The sequence below is a fragment of the Capra hircus genome, chromosome 17 (genome assembly GCF_001704415.2).
Source record: "Capra hircus breed San Clemente chromosome 17, ASM170441v1, whole genome shotgun sequence".
Lineage (NCBI taxonomy): Eukaryota > Metazoa > Chordata > Mammalia > Artiodactyla > Bovidae > Capra > Capra hircus.
The window spans coordinates 17,462,792-17,484,483 of record NC_030824.1 but is presented as its reverse complement, the minus strand read 5'-3'; the positions used below and the strand labels follow the sequence as shown (position 1 = coordinate 17,484,483).

Here is a 21,692-nt window from a genome sequence, read left to right as displayed (position 1 = left end):
CCTCGGATTCCATGTGTCTGCAGTGAATTCGTGTTCTCTCCTCTCTCCTGTTGCTCAAGCCTGAAACCTCAGAGTCTTCCAGGACTCTTCCTGCTTGTAAGCCCCACCTGCAGCCAGCCTGCTGGGTCTTCTAAACTGGCTCTGCTTCTAAAACACCCCTGACTCTTCCCCTCCCTGGCATTCCTTCTGTGGCTTCTACCCCAGCCTTCACAACCCCCGGCCTGACTGGTGTAGCATCCTCAATTCATCTCCCTGTCTTTCATCTTGCCCACCACCCAAAAAATTCACTCCCTGCATTGTAGCCAGAATACAATCGTTTTGTTCCTGCACGCAAAGCCCTTTAACAGCTCTTATGCAGAACACCATAATGTGGTCTATGGGGCCCTGCAGGTTTAGGCTCCTGCCACCTCAGGGCTGTTTTCCAGCAGCCATATCAAGCTATTCCTTGTACGAGTCATCTAGCTTCTTCTCTCTATCTTACTCTTCCTTCTGCCTAGAATATTCACTCCTGAACCCCACCCCTCCTCCTGGCCTGCAGCAGCCTATCTTCTCTCTAAAACTCACTTTGGTCACAGGCACTGTATGTGACACTTGTCTCAGCCTCTCTTCCTTGTGAGATGAGGCGCTTGTGGGTCAGCATGCCAGGGTCCAGGCTGTAGGGCCCCTGCCTGGCTATCTTGGCTTCTCGTTTATGGGCAGTATGACATTAAGGAGATCACTTAACTGCTCTGTGCCTCAGTTTCCTTATTTCTGAATGGATGTGTGTGCTCAGTCGTGTCCAACTCTTTGCAACCCCATCAACTGGGGCCCACCAGGCTCCTCTGTCCGTGGAATTTTCCAGACGAGAATACTGGAGTGGGTTGCCATTTCCTCCTCCAGGGATCTTCTAAACCCAGGGTCCAACCTGTATCTCCTACGTGTTCTGCACTGGCAGGCGGATTCTTTACCACAGAACCACCTGGAAAGAAAATAATAATTCCTCCCTCATAGATTATCAATACAAATATTGAAAAAGAGTGTTACTTCAGTAAATGTTAGCTTTTGATTTTATCATCATTGTGTTGCCATGCATTTATGCAGTAACATATCTTTCTCCCTCTAGACTGTAGTGCCTTTGAGAGTAAGGAACAAACAGCTTACTAATCAGGTTTGTAGTCCCAGCACCTAGCGTTGCATCTGTGTATAATTCACAGCCAGAAGACAGTTGAGTGGATAGGTGGGTGGGTGTGAGTGTGAGGGGGTTAATGAATGAGTCTCTGGCACAGATCACATGCCTTATTGGCCTAGTTCAGATAAATTTTTTCATGCGCTTATTGCCCATTTCTTATGTCTCTTTTTGGAGAAGTATCTGCTGGAATCCTTTTGGTTGCGCCGGTCTTGGTTGCAGCATATGCAGGACCTTCTCTGCTCTGTCTGGGATCTTCAGTTGCAGCACGTGTGCTTTTAGTTGCAACGCGGAGGATCTCGGTTCCTGACCAGGCATCAAATGCAGCTTCCCCTGCATTGGGAGCGCAGAGTTTTAACCATTGGTTCACCAGGGAAGTCCCGAGATAGTTGTCTTTCTGTTGTTGCTGTCTACTTTGCAAATAATTTCTCCCACTCTCTGTACTTCTTACTTGATAGGGAAGTCCCGAGATAGTTGTGTTTCTGTTGTTGCTGTTTTATACCCTTTGGATACTAGCCCCTTAAGAGATGTCTACATTGCAAATAACTTCTCCCACTCTCTGTACTTCTTACTTGATAGTGCCTTTTTTTTTTTTTTGACTGCATCAGGTCTTAGTTGTAGCACATGGGATCAAGTTCCCTGACCAGGGATCGAACCCCAGAACCCTGCATTGGGAGCGTGGCGTCTTAGCCAGTGGACCACCTGGGAAACCCCTGATAGTGCCCTTTTCAGCACATAAGTTTAAAATTTTGAAGTCCAGTTTTATCTTTTGTCACCTGTGCTTTTGGTATCGTATTCAAAAACTCATTGCCTGACCCAAGGTCATGAAGATTTATCCTTATTTTTGCTTCTAAGAGTTTTATGGTTTTAGCTCTCACATTAAGGTCTTCTATCCATTTTGGGGTTAATTTTTCTATGTAATGTGATGTAAGAGTTCAACGTCATCATTTTACACGTATCCATTTATCCCCACACCATTTGTCGGAAAGACTGTTCTTTTCCCCACTGAATTGTCTTGACATACGTGCCAAAAATCAGTTGGTCATAAATATTGTATTTATGGGACTTTATTTCTGAATTCTCAGTTCCAGTGCAGTGATCTGTATATCTGTCCTTATGCCAGTACCACACTGTTTTGGTTACTGTGAGTGAAGTGAAAGTTGCTCAGTTGTGTCTGACTCTTGGCGACCCCGTAGACTATACAGTCCATGGAATTCTCCAGCCCAGAATACTGGAGTTCACAGCCTTTCCCTTCTCCAGGGGATCTTCCCAACCCAGGGATCGAACCCAGGTCTCCCGCATTGCAGGCAGATTCTTTACCAGCTGAGCTATCAGGGGACTGTAGTTTCGAAGTAAGTTTTGAAATCAGGAAGTGTAAGTCTTCCAACTTTGTTCTTCATTTTCAAAATTGTTTTGGTTTTTCGGGTTCCTTGTGTTTCTACATGATTTTTTTTTTTTTTTTTTTTTGGGCCATGAAGTGTTGCTTGTGGGATCTTAGTTCTCCAGTTGATCTGGGATCCAGCCTGCCCCCTGCACTGGAAGTGTGGAGTGCTAACTGCTGGACCACCAAGGAAGTCCCTCCACATGAATTTTAGAATCAGTTTTTCAATTTCTACAGATGAACCAGCTGAGATTTTCATAGGGGTTGCCCTGAATCTGTAGACCACTTTAGGGAGTACAGCCATCTTAACAGTATTGTCTTTCAGTCCATGAATGTGGGATGTCTTTTTATTAATTCAGGTTAATCCAAATAATGTTAATCCCAATATTTTAGAGATGAGGGATTGAAGGTTCTGCCCATGAATATTCTGGAGAATAAGATCTGATAGGAGGCACTCAGTTAATGTTTGTGGAATGAATGAACTATCTCAGTAGTATTCCTTTTTTTAAATTTGATTATTTAAAACTTTCTTATCAATAACATTCCTTTTAAGGGATGATACTTATGAGATGTTGATGGGGAAAAAGTGTTGAAATACTTAAGATCTGCGTGGGTTCAATTTTCCTAACCAGATGGAGCTGAGACTATGAGTCCTGAGCTGATAAAATCAACAAACCTTGGGGTTTGGGAGGCTGGTTTGTATGTGAAAGTCAGTGGTTGCTACCATTCCCTTTTGCTGAGAACACTTCAGGCTGAAATTAACAAAGGACCATCCTGGGTTATTTGAATAGAGGTACAGGTAGGATAGAGTAGAATGGAGTATTGGTTTGGGCTTCCCTGGTGGCTCAGGTGGTAAAGAATCCAACTCCAGTGTAGGAGACCCGGGTTTGATCCCTGAGTTGGGAAGATCCAGAGAAGATCCCTGGAGAAGGGAATGGCAACCCACTCCAGTATTCTTGCCTGGGAAATCCCGTGGACAGAAGAGCCTGGCGGGCTACAGTCCACAGGGTCACAAAAAGTCGGACACCAAAATTTGGGACTAAAAGAAGTTTGGGAACGTTTAGGTGTCACCCAAAAGAGGTCAGGATAGAAGCGTCACCTTCCCTAATAGAGACCTTCTGATCTTACCTGTTAATTTTCTCAGTGGTCTTTATGAGGCTCCTGCATTTCAGGTATTGCTCAGTTGACTCCCGAGCAGTTGACTCCCCCTGGCCCACGAAGCTGCAGGCAGCAGGAGCTTCTCTGGTTGTCTGGCAGCCTGGCCAAGAGGGCCTGAATCAAGGTCTCTGGAAGCAGCCGCCCTTAAACCTCTTCCTTCGAGGCATTGTCCACTGTTGATTCTTGTCATTTTCCAGGATGTCTCAGCTGCCATCGAGATCCAGACAGATTTGGTTTTCCCGTAGCCTGGGAAAGTGCTTCTTCAGATGAAAATGAACTTTGGGAAGCAAAGGAAAGTGGGTTTATTTCAGAGTCAAGTATGAGCTTTATAACTCTTGTCGATTTGACCCAACTCTCATAGTTCCAAGTGGGCAGTGAGGCCAGGGGTGCTCAGCGGCTGTTTATACCTGATGCTCCTGAGTGGGAGGCAGAAGCCAGTTTTGGACACCTGGAATTTTTTCCCTTCATCAAAGAAGCTAAGTCCTTAGACTCTCCTGCTCCAGGGTCAGCGTGTGAGTTCCTTGGCCTTGGTTTTGTCTGTGGGGCTAGACTGTGTGCTCTCCTCTCTGTACCTGACTTGTAGCTCTGAATCTCCCATGTTTCAGGGATTTGAGGAGTGAGTTGCTAACTGGACTCAGGCTTTTTACCAGTCTTCTGGGATGTAAAGAGAGGGAAAAACCTTGCTGGTTTCCATTTCTCTGGAAACTGATGTCTTCCTCTGCACCTCGTGTTGGCCTCCATTCTACTGAGGGCGTCGAGGCACTAGCTGTGGGCCCCTTCCAGGGCATGTGGTCAGTTCCCGTGGATCTGGGATCGATCGTTCTACTCGGCCTGCGCATCACTCTGGTTTATAGCGTTTACATGCACTTGCAGGGTACGCACATCCTCTGCTGGCTCCCTGACCTTGGGCAGGTCACTTACCCTCTAGCCGCAGTTTCCTCATCTCCTACAGGGTTGTTACTAGGAAATTAGATGATGCCCTATGTGAAGTGATGAGCAGGATGCCAGGCCCCTGGCAAGTGCCCACCTGCACTGTGGTCACCGTCCCTGTCGTGGCTGCTTGCTGCTTCATGTTCAGGTCCACGGTCCCTTACTTGCTGTTCTCAAATCTAGAGACTCTGAAAACTGATTTTTTTTTTTTTTTCACTACTCATCTGGCAGCAAGACCTGACCTGAATTGACAGGTGATGCATAGGCTGACATATCCCTCTGAAGATGCCTGCCAGGGCTGTGGAACTGCCCCTGTGCATGACTCGTGCCCCACCCCCCACCCCCGACCTCCCTGGGCTGTGTGTGGTGTGCAGGGAGGCCCTCCGCAGCTTGCAGGAGGAGTAACTTGCCTTGGGGCAGCCCTGTACCCCGCCTGGGGACACTGGTGTGGTCTGGCAGGAATGGCGGGGTCAGGGCAGGGGCAGTGAGGACGCAGGGACCCGCAGAGCTGGGTCTCCTTCCCTCTGGAGTTGAGAGCAAGTTGAGAGGGATCAAGAGTCAGAGAAGATGGTGGGAGTGAGGCATGATTCTCAGAGAAACGTGGGCTCTTTTCCTTGCTGATGTGGTTGTTTCTCAGCAGCCCATGTAGTTTTTGGGGAGGGGACTGTAAGTGTGTATTGTCAGAGGCGGGTCCCTGGAAGGAAGACTTTCTCTGCACTGTGGTACAGCATAACCATACCTCTGGGCCTGGGAGCTGGCGCGGGGCAGGATTTTGCTGAGGGATCCAAGTTTGGCAAGCAACTTAAATGAAAGGGCTGGGATGGACTGTAGCTGGCTAAGGGCTTGAAGCGTTCGATGCCAATTAGATAGTTTTGGGAAGAGAGTGCGTCTCCCTGACCGAGGGATGAACCATTTTCCAGCAGACAGAAAGCTGCTCCAGGCGGGACAGACTCTCCCTGCCATCCAGGTCTTTCCCAGATCTTATCCCGGGTGGACAGTGTCCCAGCAGCTGGCTTCCAGTCCTGGTTTGCAGGAGGCTCTGGAGCTGGTGGCCAGGTTGTAAGGGTCTCAGAGCAGGACGTGTGGCTGGCTCGTGCCCTGTTCAGCATTTGCCAGCACTTTCTGGTCACCTGTGTTTCTCTGATAGGGTTTGGAGTCCGTGTGGGTAAGGTCTCAGAAATCAGTTCCTTGGTGTTCCGGTCTCCTTCTCCCGGGGTCTGGTTTATTGAGCGCATGCCCGGTGTCAGCCGCCTTGTGGAGGGACAGTGGCGACAAGCACCCTCCGTAACTGCCTCCCGAGCTCTTGTCTCGAGAAGACTCCCACAGGAGGATGGGCAGTTACGCTGTGGCGGGCCGGAGCAGGCGGTCAGGGAGGGCGGCCGGGAGAAGGCGGTGTGTAAACCGGGCCCTGCAGCCCGAGCTGGCCTTAGCCGGGTGGGCGGTGTGCGGAGGGGGTGGTGCTCCTGGTGGACGGGCTCCCCGCGGAGACACGGGTGGCCTGAGGAGCCTGGCCTGAAGCGTGGGGGCCACGGGCGGCTCTTGAGCTGCCCTCAGAAGCAGGAGATGTAGCCCGCAGTTTTCCGCGCCTGCCATAATGAAGCCCCAAACAACGGATCCCGTCTGGAGCCTGGAAGTTGGAAGTCAAGGTGTCGCGAGGGCCCTGCTTTCTCGGAAGGCTCTAGGCGAGGACCCTTCCTCTCTTCCTCCAGCTTCTGGCGTCCGCTGGCTTTCTTGGCATTTTTTGGCTTGGAGACTGGGGCCCTCCAGTCGTCTCTCCGCCGTCTCTCCGCGTCTTCACATAAGATCTCTCTGCTGCGTCCACGTGCCCCCTTTCACAAGGACACCAGTCCCCACTGGAGCAACGTACCTCTTCAGGCCCTTATTTTAGTGGTTTCCTCTATAAAGACCCTGTTTCCAAATAAGATCGCATTCGGAGGTCGTGGGGGCGGGACTTCAGTATGTCTTTGAGGGGTGGGGCACACTTTACCGCTAAACCGCCGTCTCACCACGTCACGCCCGTGTCTTCTCCCGCAGAACCGGGCGGTAGGTCGGCCCAAGGGGAAGCTGGGCCCGGCCTCCGCGGTGAAGTTGGCCGCCAACCGGACCACGGCGGGAGCTCGCCGGCGCCGGACGCGATGCCGCAAGTGCGAGGCCTGCCTGCGGACGGAGTGCGGCGAGTGCCACTTCTGCAAGGACATGAAGAAGTTCGGGGGCCCCGGGCGGATGAAGCAGAGCTGCATCATGAGGCAGTGCATCGCGGTGAGTGCGCCCCAGGCCGCGCTTCTCCCTGCCCCCGCCTCGCAGAGGGGCAGCCCTTCCTTCCTCCCTCCTCCCTCCGCGTGGGGCTGCTCTCAGCAAGTCCCTCCGCTGAAAGACAGTGTGGCCGCAGCAGAAATCCCAGAGGGGCGCTCCCTCCTGGAAAGAGAGGGGGCCCCTAGTGCTGTTTCCAGATTGCTGGCTGCAGGCCTCCGGGATGGTTCTACCATGTGCTGCGGCTCCTTTTTCTTCATAGTCCGATGGTCTTAAACTCCTTCCTTCCCTTGATGACCCAGTACTTTGAAGTCTCAGCCATTAAAGATGTCGGGGCAGCCTGTCCTGTCTTTGACCCCGTTGCCAACATTTATGGTCCAGTTCATGATGGTTGTGGGCCCTCCCTTCCTTCCTGTCCTGCCTTCAAAGTCAGAGGTCTGGGTGGAAGGTCAGTGCCCCTCCTGAAGGGGCCGTCTCAGAGAAAGAGGACTGATTTATGGGGTCCAGGAGTGGGCTGCTGGAGAGCCTGGCCAGCCCCACCAGACCTGGCCTCCTGCTTCCCCCCTGGACAGGGTGGTGGGCACCGACTCTGGCCACTCGGCGGGGTCCCAGCTCTGCCCTGCATCTGCCCTGTACACACTGACGCACTCTGCCTTCCTTAGGGCACTGTGCCTCCAGCCCCAGGGAGGGAGTGGCGATCTCCCTGCTCCCCGGGGACAGCAGGCTCAGCGGGAGGATCAAGGCCTCCGGCCCAGGTGAGCCCATTGCAGGCCCAGCCTGGCATCGAGGGAGCCTTCCTCCTGTGTCCCTGCTGCTTCAAGCCTGGGCACCTTCCTCTGCCTCCTACATGTACTGCTTGTATTTTCTGTCTCTGTTTTTAATTGTGGTCAGTAACTTCTGTGACCATTTTTAAATGTACATGTCAGTGATATTACCAGTGTACTTTTCTTTTATTGCAAACTGATCTGTGGAACTTTTTTATCTTGTCAAATGGAAACTCTATATCCACTGAACAGCACCTCCCCCCACCCTCCACCCCAGCCCCTGGCAACCATTTTTCTACTTTCTGTTTCTAATTGTGACTACTTCTTACATGTCTTAGAAGGTGAATAGGGCAGGGTCTGTCGATTTCACTTAACATTAAGGTTCCCGAGGCTCATCCTTGCCAGGGTTTTCTTTGTAAAGGATGACTGATATTCCAGTGTATGGATAACGCCGCATTTTCTCTTTCTGTTCATTTGTTGATGGGCATTTAAGTTGCCCCCACCTCTTGGCTATTGTGAATAACACTGCAGTGGACAGGAGCCTGCCAGTATCCCTTTGAGATCCTGCTTTGGATTCCTTTGGATATTTACTCAGAAGTACCGTTGTTGGATCGCCCGGTAGTTCTGTTTTTAATTGTTTGAGGAATCTCCATACTGTTTCCCACAGCAGTTGCTCTGTCTCACCTGCCCACCAGTGGTGCACAAGGGTTCCAGTTTCTCCATTTCCTTCTTATTTTCCACAACACCTGCTGTCTTTTTTACGATAGTGGGCATTCCTAGTGGGTGCCAGGTGCTACTTCATTGAGGTTTTGATTCACATTTATCTGGTGCTTCCTGATGTCAAGCATGCTTTCATGTGATTGGTGGTCATTTGTAGATCTTCTTTGTACAAATATCTGTTGAAGTCCGTTGCCTATTTTAAAATTGGATTGCATTTCTGTCCTTGAGTTGTAGGAGTTCTTCACATGGTGTGGATATTAACCCCTGATCAGATAAATGATTTGTAAATATTTTCTCCCATTCTGTAGGTTACCTTTTTGCTCTATTGACTAGTCACTAGTCTTTTTCTTTTCTGTGCAGGAGTTTTAAAGTTTCATGGCTTGTGTTTTTATGACCTGTACCCAGACCATTGGAATGGATTTCAGGGAATTTGAACGCTCCCCTGAAATTAAATACAGATTGTTATCTGTGTGCATGAGTGTGTGTGCCTTTTTCTGGAGTGAGGGTCCATGACCTGTTGCATTCTGTCACGAATTAAGAGGTTGTCGGTAGGGACTCTGGGTTTAGAGAACAGTGTCACCTAAACCCTGGCCCGTCAGCGCAGTCCCGGGACGGTCTCTTCCTCTTTGGCTGTGCTGTCTTTCACCCCTGCCTTCCCTCCAGTGAACCAGGCCCAGGTATAGGAACCTGTCCCTGCCGTCACCTCATCTTTGCAGCCCTGCTGTCTGGCCTGGTGCCTGGCAAAGGGATTGTCGGTTGTAGGAAATCTCACCTCTGTGTGTGTCCCCAGTCTGACGTTTCTGGGACTGATAGCAAAGGCAGCCTAAGCACAGCCCTCTGTCCTCTTCTTCCAGCCTTCCCCATCTGTTGGGGCATTCTTGCCATGTTTTATCCACCTGTGACCCAGGCAGACCCTCTGCCCCCTCCTGCTTCTCCAGGCCGTTTTCCCTGAAGTGTGGGTCTGCCTCTTCCTGTTGGCAGCTTTCCCTTGCACCCTCTCTCAAGGACGCTTCTCCCACTGACTTGATCCCTTCCCAGCACCCTCTCCCTCAAGCCTGGGCTGGGGCCTCCCCTCCGGTGTCTGTGCATTCACTTGGCCTCTGAGTCTGCCCCTCCTCACCTGAATGAACGAGAACTCCTTTGACTTAAGTGTTCCATTCACTTGAAATGTGTTGTCATCTTACAGACTTTTACTAGTTACCGATGGAGTGTATATCCTAGCTTATTTGAAGCTGTTCTAATTCAGTTTACTAAAAATTGGCCGTGTGTTTCCTCTGGATCATGAGTACTGGGAGGTGGGCATGTATAACGAGGAGAGAGTGAGAGCCTGCCCACAGGGGTTTACAGTCTAGGACTACATCAGCTCTCAGACTTTGTGGTCTCCAGATACCCTCTTAAAAATTATGAGAACCCCCAAAGAGCTTTTTTTTATGTGGGCTATTTATTTATTAACATTACTATAATAATTTTTTTTAATGTTTTGAATTCATTTAAAAATGACAAGAAACCCACACTATATGTTAGCATAAACAACATTTTTATGAGAAATACCATCTTCCAAAGCAAAAGGGATGAGTAGGAAAAATAGCATTGTTATGTTTTTGTAAATCTCTTTTATGCCTGGTTCATTAGAAAAGACCTGGGTTTTCACGTATGCTCCTGTATTTATTCTCTTGCGGTAATACTTCAAAGAACTCTTTGAGGAGAATTTGGGCTCATAGATACGTAGTTGGAAAAGGGAGGAGTCTTTTACTGTAGTGTTTTCAGTGAATTGTGAATATTCTGATCCACCACCAGAATGGGACAGGTGGCAAGCGCTCCCTGGTTAGTTGCAATGTGGAAGCTGAAACTGTATCAACACACTTTTCATACTGTTACATTAAAATTCATTAGTCTTTCTTGCCCCTCATGTACTCCTGCATAATATTGTAACATCAGACACTGGACATTTGGAAAATACTGGCTCACTTAGTTTTTACAGATTTTCCAAGTCGGGGCAAATAGTGTTATACAGTGTTAAAAAAAATGAATGAACACACGTGTGAACACCACACTAGTGTCCTCCGGAATGTCTTTAAGTATTGGGAAGTTGTCTATTTCATGATAGTTAATGTAAGTTTTCCAAAATTCTAATTTTTGTTTGAAAATTTGTATTTCATCATCTGCAACAAATGCCCTCATTTATTTTTCTGTGACAGGCTCACTTATTTTCATCCTTGAAAAAATGTGCCATTACCCACCCCCCCTTTTTTTTTTTAATCAGTCATTCTTTCCAAAAAAAACTGATGTTCTATGGAGAAAGTGGCCAGTTCAGCTCATAGCTTGGTCACAAGTGCTTTTCCTTTAGATAACCATCATTCTTTGGTGTTCAGCTAAAATAGTTAATGGCTGTTTCCTATTTTGTCATGCAGAATCTGAAAAGGGTGTGACCTCAGAGGTCAGACTTCTAATAAAATTAATCATTTCTACTGCTTTATTGACGATACCCTTAAATGAAACTGGCCATTTCTTTAAGGAGCGTATAGCCAGGAATGGCCCAGTGACTGCCCAGGCATATTGGAGCCTGACACCAGTGGTTTCACTCACACAGTAAAAAAAGCAGATGACGTCTTGGTGGTATTCTGAACATAGTTTGACCTCCCTTTAAAGTCCTGAGGACCCAGAATCCTCAATCCGTGCTTTGATGGCCACTGGAGAGATACAGCCTCAGCCCTGACACATCCAGGCTTGGTTTGTGCCCCACCTCCCTCTGCAGGTCTTGTCTCAAGTATGAGGCGGTCCCTGACCTCTGTGTTTCAGGTCAGCCCTCCTTTCCCTCATCTCTCCCCTGGCGGCCCTCCTTGCTTTATTCTCCATTTCCTTTGTCACCATCTAACAGACTCTTCATTTTGTCTGCTTCTCTCCACTAAAATGTAAGCTCAGGATGGCAGAGACTTCTCTCTGTCTGGTTCAGTGCTGGAGCAGTACCTGGCGTGTGGAGGTAGTACATGGATAAGGATTTGAATGAATGAATGAATGAACGGTGGCAGCCCTGGGCTGGTTCTCTCAGGGCTCCTGGAAGGCCTGAGGGGAGCTCATTGCCCTTGATCTGTTCCCCAGGGTCCCAGCCATGCTGACTTCCCTTGTGTTCTTCCCCTGCAGCCAGTGCTGCCTCACACCGCCGTGTGCCTGGTGTGTGGCGAGGCGGGAAAAGAGGACACAGTGGAAGAGGAAGAAGGCAAGTTTAACCTCATGCTCATGGAATGCTCCATCTGCAATGAAATCATCCACCCTGGATGCCTTAAGGTGAGCAGGCTTGGGGGCATCGGGCTGCACTGCTCAACACCTGACCCTGGCTCTCTCTCTGTGGTGCTGACGCTGGGGGTAGTTGGGGTGGAGGGGAGTAAGTTCCTTCCCTGGAAGACCTGGGAGTCTGGGGGATTCTGTGCATCCGAGGCTGAGCTGAGAGCAGAAGGGCCTGGACTAGCTCAGACCTTGCACACACCCATGTCTCTGCACACACACATGTGTGCACATGCACACACTCCACCTGCTAGGATCTCAGACCCACAGAGTTCCCAGAGTCTTGCACCTGGGCCAGAGAGACTGGGTAGTTGGGTTGCTTTTGGGGCTTCTGGGAAAGTAAGGCCTGGGCCAGGGGAGGGTAGGTCATGTAACAACAGGTGGTTGCATTCCTGTCCTTTGTGCCAGGAACCTGTTCCCTCAGTGTGCCCAGGACAGGCCTGCCTTCTCCTGGGGACTGTCATGCTGGGCCTGCCCTTCTTAGGCAGCCGGTTCCACCTTTGAAAGGAAGCTACTGCTCTGGGCTGGCACATACCTCACGCCTTCTGTCTCAAGTGAATGTCGTCATACCTGGCACCTCCCATCAGCCCAGGTGTATCTCTGTTGAGAGAGATGAGGGTGGGTCTGCCAGGGGGCCTGCCTCAAAGGGTGCTTCGACTCTGAGGTGTCTGTCCCCTTTTCCCTTAGTGATGTTAGCGGAGGTTTGTTTTGACACTTACCCCTTTTCCCCAACACACCCACCTCCGACTCTGAAAGGGGTGCTAAGACTTTCCCCCAGCCCCTGGTCACTTCTCTCTCTCTTGGATCTGAATCTCCAGGAGAACCAGGACAGCACATTTGACGGGCTGATGCCAAGCACCCAGTATGGCGCTGTGAGATGACTGAACAGTGTGTGGGTCCTTGCTGGGTGCCAGGCCCTGAGCTGATTGCTTTCACTAGGTTACCTCATTGAACTCTTACACAACTCCAGGGAAACAGGCACATTCCATTTATGGCTGAGGGTACTTGTCCACGGAGATCAAGCGATTTGCCCAGGATCATGGAGCTAGGAAGAGGCACAATCAGGATTTGAATCCTGACCTGAATCCAGAGCCACCCGTCTTAACTACTACTCTTGTTTTTTCTTGGTCAAAGGTGGTATGGAAATAGCATTTGGGAGGGGGTTGTCAGTGCCTGGGGCAGAGCTGGCCTTGTTCCCCACCTCCTTGCTTGCTGACTGGTGTGTGTCCCTCCCAGATTAAGGAGTCAGAGGGCGTGGTCAACGATGAGCTTCCAAACTGCTGGGAGTGTCCCAAGTGTAACCACGCCGGCAAGACCGGGAAAGTGAGTGCCGGGCTCCAAGTCCCAGGGGTCAGCCCGGGAGGGGTAGACCTTGGCCTTGCCAGACCCAGCTTGTCCCCGCCACGCGATGTCGGCTGGGAGGGGCTCCTGCGGACTCGGGGGCAGGGGCAAGTCCAAAGATATACAGTTGGTGTGTTCCTTCTCTGTTTTTGGCCTACAAGCAAAAGCGTGGCCCTGGCTTTAAGTACGCCTCCAACCTGCCTGGCTCCCTGCTCAAGGAGCAGAAGATGAACCGGGACAACAAGGAAGGGCAGGAGCCTGCCAAGCGGAGGAGTGAGTGTGAGGAGGCGCCCCGGCGCAGGTCCGACGAGCACCCCAAGAAGGTGCCCCCCGACGGCATCCTGCGCCGAAAGTCGGACGACGTGCACCTGAGGCGGAAGCGGAAATACGAGAAGCCCCAGGAGCTGAGTGGACGCAAGCGAGTACGCTTAGGGGCGGGGGGCAGGGACCCGGCAGCGGGCAGCGAGGGGTGGCCTGGCTGGTCCCGGGTGTAGGGGCGCGCGGGCGGGGGCGGGGGCGGGGGCGGGGGCGGGCAGCGGGCCGCCCGAGCAAGTCACAGAAGTCCTGAGAGCCCAGCCCAAGAGAAAAGGAGGGGAAAACCAGCGAGTCACTCCTCTTCCCACCCATTTAGGCCTCGACGCTTCAAACGTCCCCCGGTTCCTCCTCTCACCTCTCGCCGAGGCCCCCTCTAGGCAGCAGCCTCAGCCCCTGGTGGAGATCCAGTCTCACTTACTTCCAGCAGCAGGTGCTCCCACGTCGCCCCGCCCCCTCGCCCCAGGCCCCCGGGACCGCGAGTTCCAGGCCCCCCGCCCCCCACTCCCACCCCGCCCCCCCCCACTGGTCCTCGAACCCACTGCCGCAGACACCGTTTCACCGTAACTTCCCAGGCCCCAGCCCCGGGTCGCCGGCTCATGGTTCTGGCGTGGGGCCTGGGAAGCTGAAGCTGCCGCAGGGAAGCCCTGTGGATCTGGGGAACCTCCGAGGATCCTGGCGGCACCGCTCCACCCACCGGCCCTTCCAGCATCGGCCACGAGGTGGCGCCCGGTTGTCTTCTCCCAGCTTTAGCCATTAAGAATCTGCAGGGAAATCCCGCAGACCCTGCTTCCAGGCCTGGCTTCCAGAGCCAAGTCCGACCTGAATGGGCGACTGCAGATCCCTGGGTCTGTCCAGGGGTGGGAGGTCAATTGGGTGGGGACAGTTCCATCAGCTTCTGCCACTTCCAGATAGTCCTTAAAGCCAGCAGGCAGGGCCCACCCAGAGCGGAGGAGACAGGGGTTTGTTGGGAAGGTGACCCCCCAGCCTCTGCTCTGTAGAGACTGTGGATTCTTGGTGGGGCTGGGTGTGGAGGGGACCAAATCCCGCAACCCCTGGGAGCAAGCTTTGCATCTTTTCTTTCCCATGACAGCTAAAACCCGGCAAAGAAGATAAGCTTTTCAGGAAAAAGGTACCATCTCCCACCCCCCACCCCCACCCCCCCGCTTGTCCCAGAACCTCTCTTGGGGCAGTAGTCTTAGGCTGGAGGGTAGGAGGGCCTGGGTGGGCGCAGTCCTGGGCATGGGGGCTTACTCCTGTGTGTGCTCCACTTCCTCAGCGGCGGTCCTGGAAGAACGCCGAGGACCGGATAACTCTGCCCAACAAGCCTCTCCGGCGGTTCAAGCAGGAACCAGAGGACGACCTGCCCGAAGCGCCCCCCAAGACCAGGGAGAGCGACCACTCGCGCTCCAGCTCCCCTACTGCCGGGCCAAGCACAGAGGGCGCGGAGGGGCCCGAGGAGAAGAAGAAGGTGAAGATGCGCCGGAAGCGACGGCTCCCCAACAAGGAGCTGAGCAAGGAGCTGAGCAAGGAGCTGAACCAGGAGATCCAGAAGACCGAGAGTAGCCTGGCCCAGGAGAATCACCAGCCCATCAAGTCGGAGCCTGAGAGCGAGAACGAGGAGCCCAAGCGGCCCCTGGGCCTCTGCGAGCGCCCCCACCGCTTCAGTAAGGGGCTCAACGGCACCCCCCGGGAGCTGCGGCACCAGCTGGGGCCCGGCCTGCGCAGCCCGCCCCGAGTCATTTCCCGGCCCCCTCCCTCCGTGTCCCCTCCCAAGTGCATCCAGATGGAGCGACATGTGATCCGGCCGCCCCCCATCAGCCCCCCGCCCGACTCGCTGCCCCTCGATGACGGGGCAGCCCACGTCATGCACAGGGAGGTGTGGATGGCCGTCTTCAGCTACCTCAGCCACCAAGACTTGTGTGTCTGCATGCGGGTCTGCAAGACCTGGAACCGCTGGTGAGGGGCCGAGCTCAGATGGGGAGGCACCATGGGGCCAGGTTGCTGCTAGACCAGGGTGGGCCGGGGCATCCCCATGGGGCGTCACTTGTGATGCCCTCCCCTTCTAAGTCAGTCCAGCTTCAGTATCCTCAGAGAGTTCCAGAGTCCCGTCAGTGTGGTCTTGTTGAAAGAGGTGAACCCTATTTGCTTTCCTGGCTTAGCTCCTTGGGAGGTGAACTAAGAACCAAGTGGTATCTTTATTCTCTAAGAGTTAGCCCAGGTGAGACTTGCCTGGCAGTCCTGTGGTTGGGAATCCATGCTTCCACTGCCAGGGGCATAGGAATCCCTGGCCAGGAAGTTAAGATCCCATATCCCAAGCAGTAGGGCACCAAAAAAAAAAAAAAAGGAGCCCACGTTAAGGGCACCTTGCCAGTTCCTGGTGTTCCTGCTTTGAGAGTCCCCAGCTTTCTGACCTTGGTCAAGTTACTTACCTTCATCTGTGAACAGGCATGCTGCAGGGTGGTTCTGAGATTTGATCTGTGGAAGGTGTCATAAAGCCCCCAGTAAATACATTATAGGTGCTGGTACTTTCCATGGAGGGTGGGGGAGAAAGGGCTGTGACCCCAGAGCAGCCTCTTCCAGGTGAGAATGAGATAGAAACAGAAGAGTCCAGAGGGCAAAGTTAGGGAGCCTCCCCTTGGGCTCGGGAGGTGGGGGACTGATCACAGCCATGCAGGAGGCTCCCCCAGTGAGCTCCCAACTCTGATGTTGCCCCTTCTGCTGGGCCTGGTCCCCAGGTGCTGCGATAAGCGGTTATGGACCCGCATCGATTTGAACCACTGCAAGTCCATCACGCCCCTGATGCTAAGTGGCATCATCCGGCGACAGCCTGTCTCCCTGGACCTCAGCTGGACCAATATCTCCAAGAAACAGCTGAGCTGGCTTATCAACCGGTTGCCTGGTGAGCAGTGGACCAGGGACCCCCCCAGAGTGCAGTATTGGGGGCTGGGGGCGTGTCACCTGACCTGTGGCCCCCTCTCTGCCCTCCCAGGGCTCCGAGACTTGGTGCTGTCCGGCTGCTCGTGGATCGCAGTCTCCGCCCTCTGTAGCTCCAGCTGTCCACTGCTCCGGACCCTGGATGTCCAGTGGGTAGAAGGGCTGAAGGACGCCCAGATGCGGGACCTCCTGTCCCCGCCTACAGACAACAGGCCAGGTGAGGGGCCAGACTCACGCGGCTCAGGTAAAGGTGGCGTGACCAAGCTGTGCTGGTGGATCTGGTTTTCACCATAGACACGTCTGGTGCTTGTGTCCTCAAGCCTTCTCTGGCCTCGGCCCTTCTGTTCTTAGTCAGCTTTGGGCGCAGAAGGGATCCATGAGAGGGCAGAGGCTCCCATCATGCCACTTTGGGAGCTCTGCGTGGGTCTGACTGCTTTGCTGCTCACTTGTTCTTCTGAGCTCTGCGCCTCGGAAGCATCGGGGTCTGTGTGGCTGGGCAGGGCCTCAGGGATGGAGCCCTCTAGAACAGGTTTCAGGGCTCACTGCTCCACACCCGTACCTTCAAAGAGGAAACTGCTGACCCAGAGATGCTGTGCTATCTCTGCTTTAATTGGCCAAGCACTGAGGGTGGAATGCAGGCTGTGTTTGTAGGTCTTCTGACTTTTAAAGAATTTGCAAATGTAAAACTTGACGTGGAATATGCTAGTCTTTAAATGTTGGAAGCAGTCCTGATCTTTTAGGGGAGACACTCACTGGCTGATTGAAACCCAGGTGTCCCGTCTGGCGGGTGGGCCTTGTAGAGTGTCATGTCCAGGTGACATGTTGCCTCTTCCACGCCCCCTCCTCAGGTCAGATGGACAATCGGAGTAAGCTCCGGAACATCGTGGAGCTGCGTCTGGCCGGCCTAGACATCACAGACGCCTCCCTGCGGCTTATCATCCGCCACATGCCCCTGCTCTCCAAGCTCCACCTCAGTTACTGTAACCACGTCACTGACCAGTCCATCAACCTGCTCACTGCTGTGGGCACCACCACCCGGGACTCCTTAACCGAAATCAACCTGTCAGGTCAGTCAGGGGCACCCACGGGGCTCTGTCCAGGACCCCATGGTTCGGGGGCGGGGGGCATTTCACATTTGTAGAGAAATGCTTGCCTCTTGTTATAGGGTCATGTCCTAGGTGTGGTGACATACCAGGGAACAAGACAAACACATGGCCTAGTCTAGCGGGGAAACACATTAAACAATTAAGCATTATTAGATTTTAAATAATTGCTACAAAAAATTAGTGCCAGTAGCAGTGAGCACACATGAGCACAAAGCAGTGGCTTTTGACCCAAAATAAGGGCTAGAAAAGCTTCCCTGGGCTCAGTGGATGAGCTGGTGCCGGGCAGCAGCAGGTGTGGGAGGGCGCCTGGCAGTGCAGCCAGGCCAGGCGGATGGAATACCCGGCTTGATGGCTGCCGTTGTCGTCGCTCGTGTGTCCCCCTCTTGACTCTGCTATCAAGGGGCCCGTTGTTGACAAGAAAACCCCACAGTGGAGTCCTCACTCCCTCCACGTACTGATGCGGCTGGATGTTCCTGAGAGCTTGGGGCACAACCAACGGGGAGGTACACCGAGGTGACGCCACCCATTCTCAGCCCAGCCATTAATCCTGTACTGTTCTGATGGCTTGGGATGGTCAGGTTAGGTGTGGGAGATTTGGATGAGACCAAAAAAAAACAAACTTTTTTTTCCTCTAGAAATTAGGAAGTAGTAAATGATATTCTCACCTCATGTAAACTAATTTTGACACAATCTAATCTGCTGTTGGCTTGGTCAGCATTCACGTGCTGTTTTGCTGTTTGCCTCTCTCCGGCCCATGTTCGTTCCTGAGAAACTTCTCCTTCCTGTTGCCAATGCTCCATCCGACTGGGAGCGGGGAGGTTTGGCTCACATGAGCTAAAGCTGTACCTTAGTGCCTGGGAGGCCCCTCCCACCTCCTCAGGGAGTTTTGGTGGCGGGCGGCAGTGGGGTGGTGGCCCCCCAAGGAGGCAGCGAACAGACAGCCACACTGAAGTGAGCTTCCACCAAGACCTCAGCTATTGGTCTTGAAGTGATGCCAGGCTGCCCCGTGGAGAAGGTCCTGGGAGGCAGCTTGTTCTAAGTGCTTGGTAGTAATGAACTCGTTCCCTTGCTCTGACTGGGTCACTAGGGTATATAGCAGGGCTAGCCATCTAAATCCCCTCCCCTGCTCCCCTGTAGCAAGAGGATGTCCATGATATGTGTGTGTGAGTCATCTTTTGCATTTTGTTTTCCACCACAGTCCAGTCGCCTCATCTTTTCGTCTCAGAGCCTGCATGCGTGTCTCCCCGTTTGCGTTCAGAGCTGTGACACGCATGAAGGCCTGTCTCCATACCCAGTTTTTTCTATAGTCGGTTCTTTTGAACATGTGTTCTCTTCCTGTAAGTGTAACTAGTTAATGGTAAAATGAGCCTCTGCCACAGAAAGGAGTGCGCTTGACACACTGCCAGATCCTTCAGTGTGGTCAGATCAGGTCTAGTAGCAAAAGTGAAGCCACTTTGGTGCCTTGCCTCCCCTCCTTCTGACCTGGAGGAGCCACCTTCAGATTTTGAGCTCTTGCTGTTTGTTTACCTCCACTTTTACAAACAGCCTACATTGCTATTTCTTGTTTATTTTTTACTCAGATGCTTTTTTTGTTAACTTGCCTTATAGAGCATATGGATTACTGATCTTAAATTCTCTGCACTGCCGCCTCTCCCACCCCAAATCTTCCCAGTTTGTATGGTTAAGTCACTGTTATTTACCGCATTATGGCCATGCATGTATTGTCCACTGTTGAGCCAAAGTGTGTATTATGAGTATGTTTCTTTCCTTGCACAATTTTTTTGTTTTCCCTAGAGTTAATAATTGCCTCCTTTTTGTTTGCTCAGTCTCTGAACAGACTCTACAACAGACTCAAGCACTATTCTTTACCCTCATGAACTCATCAGGCCCTTGACCAGTCTTGGTAGGAAACCACCCTCCTAGCTTTCTTTCCTCCTGCCTCCACTTGAACTTGACTGCCTCTGCCATCTGCATGTCTGCTTCCTAGGATTTCCTTGGTCTCTGTCTTGTGTAGGGGCCCCTCTTTCCTTGGTCCTGTATCTTCTTTATTGGTTTATCTATTCATTTGGTGGAGGACATAATCCAGATCTTTTGTGTCTGAAATGGTTTCATTATACCTTCATGTTATAATCAATCTCTCAACTTGGAAATATATGTTCTGTGGTTCTGGAAAATTTCCTTGAATTTAATTTCCTTCCCTTCTGTTTTCTTTCCTTAGTAGTCTTGATATTTTTACTTTTTCCCTACCTCTTGTCTTTTGGCTCTATTCTCTGGTTTTTCCCCCACTTCTTACACAGTTCATAGTTCACCCCTGAACAACTTAGGTGCTTAGGGGTGGAGCCCTCTGCAGTAGAAAATCCAAATATAACTGATGGTTGGCCCTTGGTATTCGCATGTCCTCCGTAACCTCAGGTTCAACCACAAATTTGTAGCACTGTAGTATTTACTGTTGAAACACATGGGCAGATAAGTTGACCTGCACAGTTCAAACACGTGTTGTTCAAGGATCAACTACAGTGAATTTTTCATTTCAGACATATGAAAATGCTTTATTATGTAGGTCAGAAAGTCATAAATCGGCAGTTCTCACATGGTTTAGCCTGTATTTTTAACTTGAGAGCTCCGGTTCTCAGCACTTTGGGGAGTGGCCTGTTCTTGTTTCTTGGATCCAGGTGGTGTCCATCCTGAGAATACTGGCGGTTGTGTCTTCTTCTCCGCATAGACCATGCGTTCCTTCAGGAGCGGCCGGTGGGCCTGCCTGAGGGGCTCCTCTCAGTTCTGTCTTCAGCGTGTGGTTTTCTCTTCAGCTGACGGGCTGCTCTTGGGACAAGGTGGGAGCTGACTGACTGTAGATGTCATTGGGTGGTCAGCATGGGTTGTTTCTTTGGGGAACTCGACTTGACTTGTCATCTTTCCTCTTAAGCTGGTCAAAGTTGCCCAAGGACGCTTTTCTTGACCTCCCAGCTGAAGGGTTCAGGCCAGGCTGCTGGTGTTCTAGGGCTTGGCAGGACAGGAGTCTCAGCGTGTCAACAGTCAGCAGGTAGATTTCCCTGTAACCCCCATTTTTCAGTGGGCCCTCCTGCCTTCCACAGTGGTGGTGCCTAGCCTAGAGCCCTTCTCTTGCCCAGAGACAAACTCTGGTATAAAGTCTTCCAGCTTTATACCTCTTCCCCTTACAGGGTTTATACACCATCCTTTCTCACTTGACTTTTACAGTAAGATTATGGGGGCAAATATTTGAGAGATTATGAGGTAAGGGGATACCCTTGGAAAATCTGAGGTGTTAATCTTCCAAGTCACCTCTTTGGCAGCATCCTTGTCACTTTCCCATCTGCCTGGCTAGCATGGGAGGCACTCAGCTTTCCGTTACCACTTGTTCGGAGTTCATGAGTTCGTTGTTCCGGATTGGATTCTGTTGGCATTGTCTGGAATGTGTATCAAGACCGAGCATTTGTGCAAGGAGGGTGTGCAGACCTGAGGAGAGGGCTCTTTGGTGACTCGTGGGGTGCTATGGCGTGACGACTTTGTACCACCTCGCAAGCTGGAGGGACTGGCATGGAGCTGGCATGGGCCTCATGTGCATTACTGCAGTTTGCCCTTACTGTTAACATTTGTTCTACTCAATTCAATAGCAGAATGAAAGTATGCATACTAGCAATGACGAGCAAAGGTCAGTAATACCACTGAGATGAAGGAATCTCCGGGCTCAGGGTAGGGACTTGGCCTCAGTTGGATGAGAGCTGGCACTGCAGCTCATTGACTGAGGGTTCAGTTCTAAGAAAAGAGTATGACAGACCCCAAGTCCACACTGATAGAAATACTTGGTTGAGGGTTCGGAGTTCTGATTTTGCTCTCTGTGGATGGAATCTCTTCAGCCATTTCTAGTGTTAGTTTCCAGCATGGGTTTGAGGTAGACATTCCATGGAAGGGGACCAAGCATGTGGGGCCTTGCAGTAAAGCGCCAGTGTCCAGGGGAGCAGGAGGGTCCCGGGATGGCCTTACCTGTGTCCTCACTGCCCAGCATCTCTTCCCTGGGAATGAGCAGGTAAGCACACAAGAGCGTGCAGAGAGAGGTGTTCGTCAGCAGAAGTATAGACATGAAAAGCAAGCTGTTTTCTTGTGTCGTGTGATCTTATCTGTAAAACAACATGGACAGGACCTGTTGATGCGAGAATGTATAATGTAAGACTCTTACGTGGACTTGGGGGTGTTTTTCAGGCATGTATGAACCTTTGTAAGTGGCAGAGGAAACCAGGTCCCATCTGAGGAGATGGAACAGGAGAGCTGCTCAGGGGGATAGGGGTTCTCGGTTCCACGCCTCCTCCACCTCACCTGTGTCCTCTTCC

General features: G+C 51.8%; 1 protein-coding gene and 1 long non-coding RNA gene across 8 annotated transcripts in view; one reads left to right on the top strand and one right to left on the bottom strand.

Annotated features, from left to right (window-relative positions):
• Positions 1–21,692, top strand: part of KDM2B (lysine demethylase 2B) — a 119,853-nt gene that overhangs the window by 96,838 nt on the left and 1,323 nt on the right. For 3 of the 7 annotated variants that reach the window (XM_018061277.1, XM_018061274.1, XM_018061281.1), the window contains 10 exons: positions 6,669–6,893; positions 11,510–11,653; positions 12,887–12,973; positions 13,144–13,413; positions 13,623–13,736; positions 14,397–14,435; positions 14,583–15,262; positions 16,042–16,205; positions 16,296–16,457; positions 17,089–17,307. In XM_018061277.1, the coding sequence (XP_017916766.1) occupies positions 6,669–6,893; positions 11,510–11,653; positions 12,887–12,973; positions 13,144–13,413; positions 13,623–13,736; positions 14,397–14,435; positions 14,583–15,262; positions 16,042–16,205; positions 16,296–16,457; positions 17,089–17,307 (2,104 nt within the window). The remainder of the gene's footprint in view (positions 1–6,668; positions 6,894–11,509; positions 11,654–12,886; positions 12,974–13,143; positions 13,414–13,622; positions 13,737–14,396; positions 14,436–14,582; positions 15,263–16,041; positions 16,206–16,295; positions 16,458–17,088; positions 17,308–21,692) is intronic. The other 4 variants (XM_018061278.1, XM_018061275.1, XM_018061280.1 and 1 more) reach the window with 3 other exon arrangements.
• LOC108637871 lies at positions 19,868–21,692 on the bottom strand. The gene is made up of 2 exons (XR_001919379.1): positions 21,349–21,692; positions 19,868–20,771 (listed from the first exon to the last, which is right to left on the bottom strand). It is a non-coding gene; the product is annotated as an uncharacterized LOC108637871 (long non-coding RNA).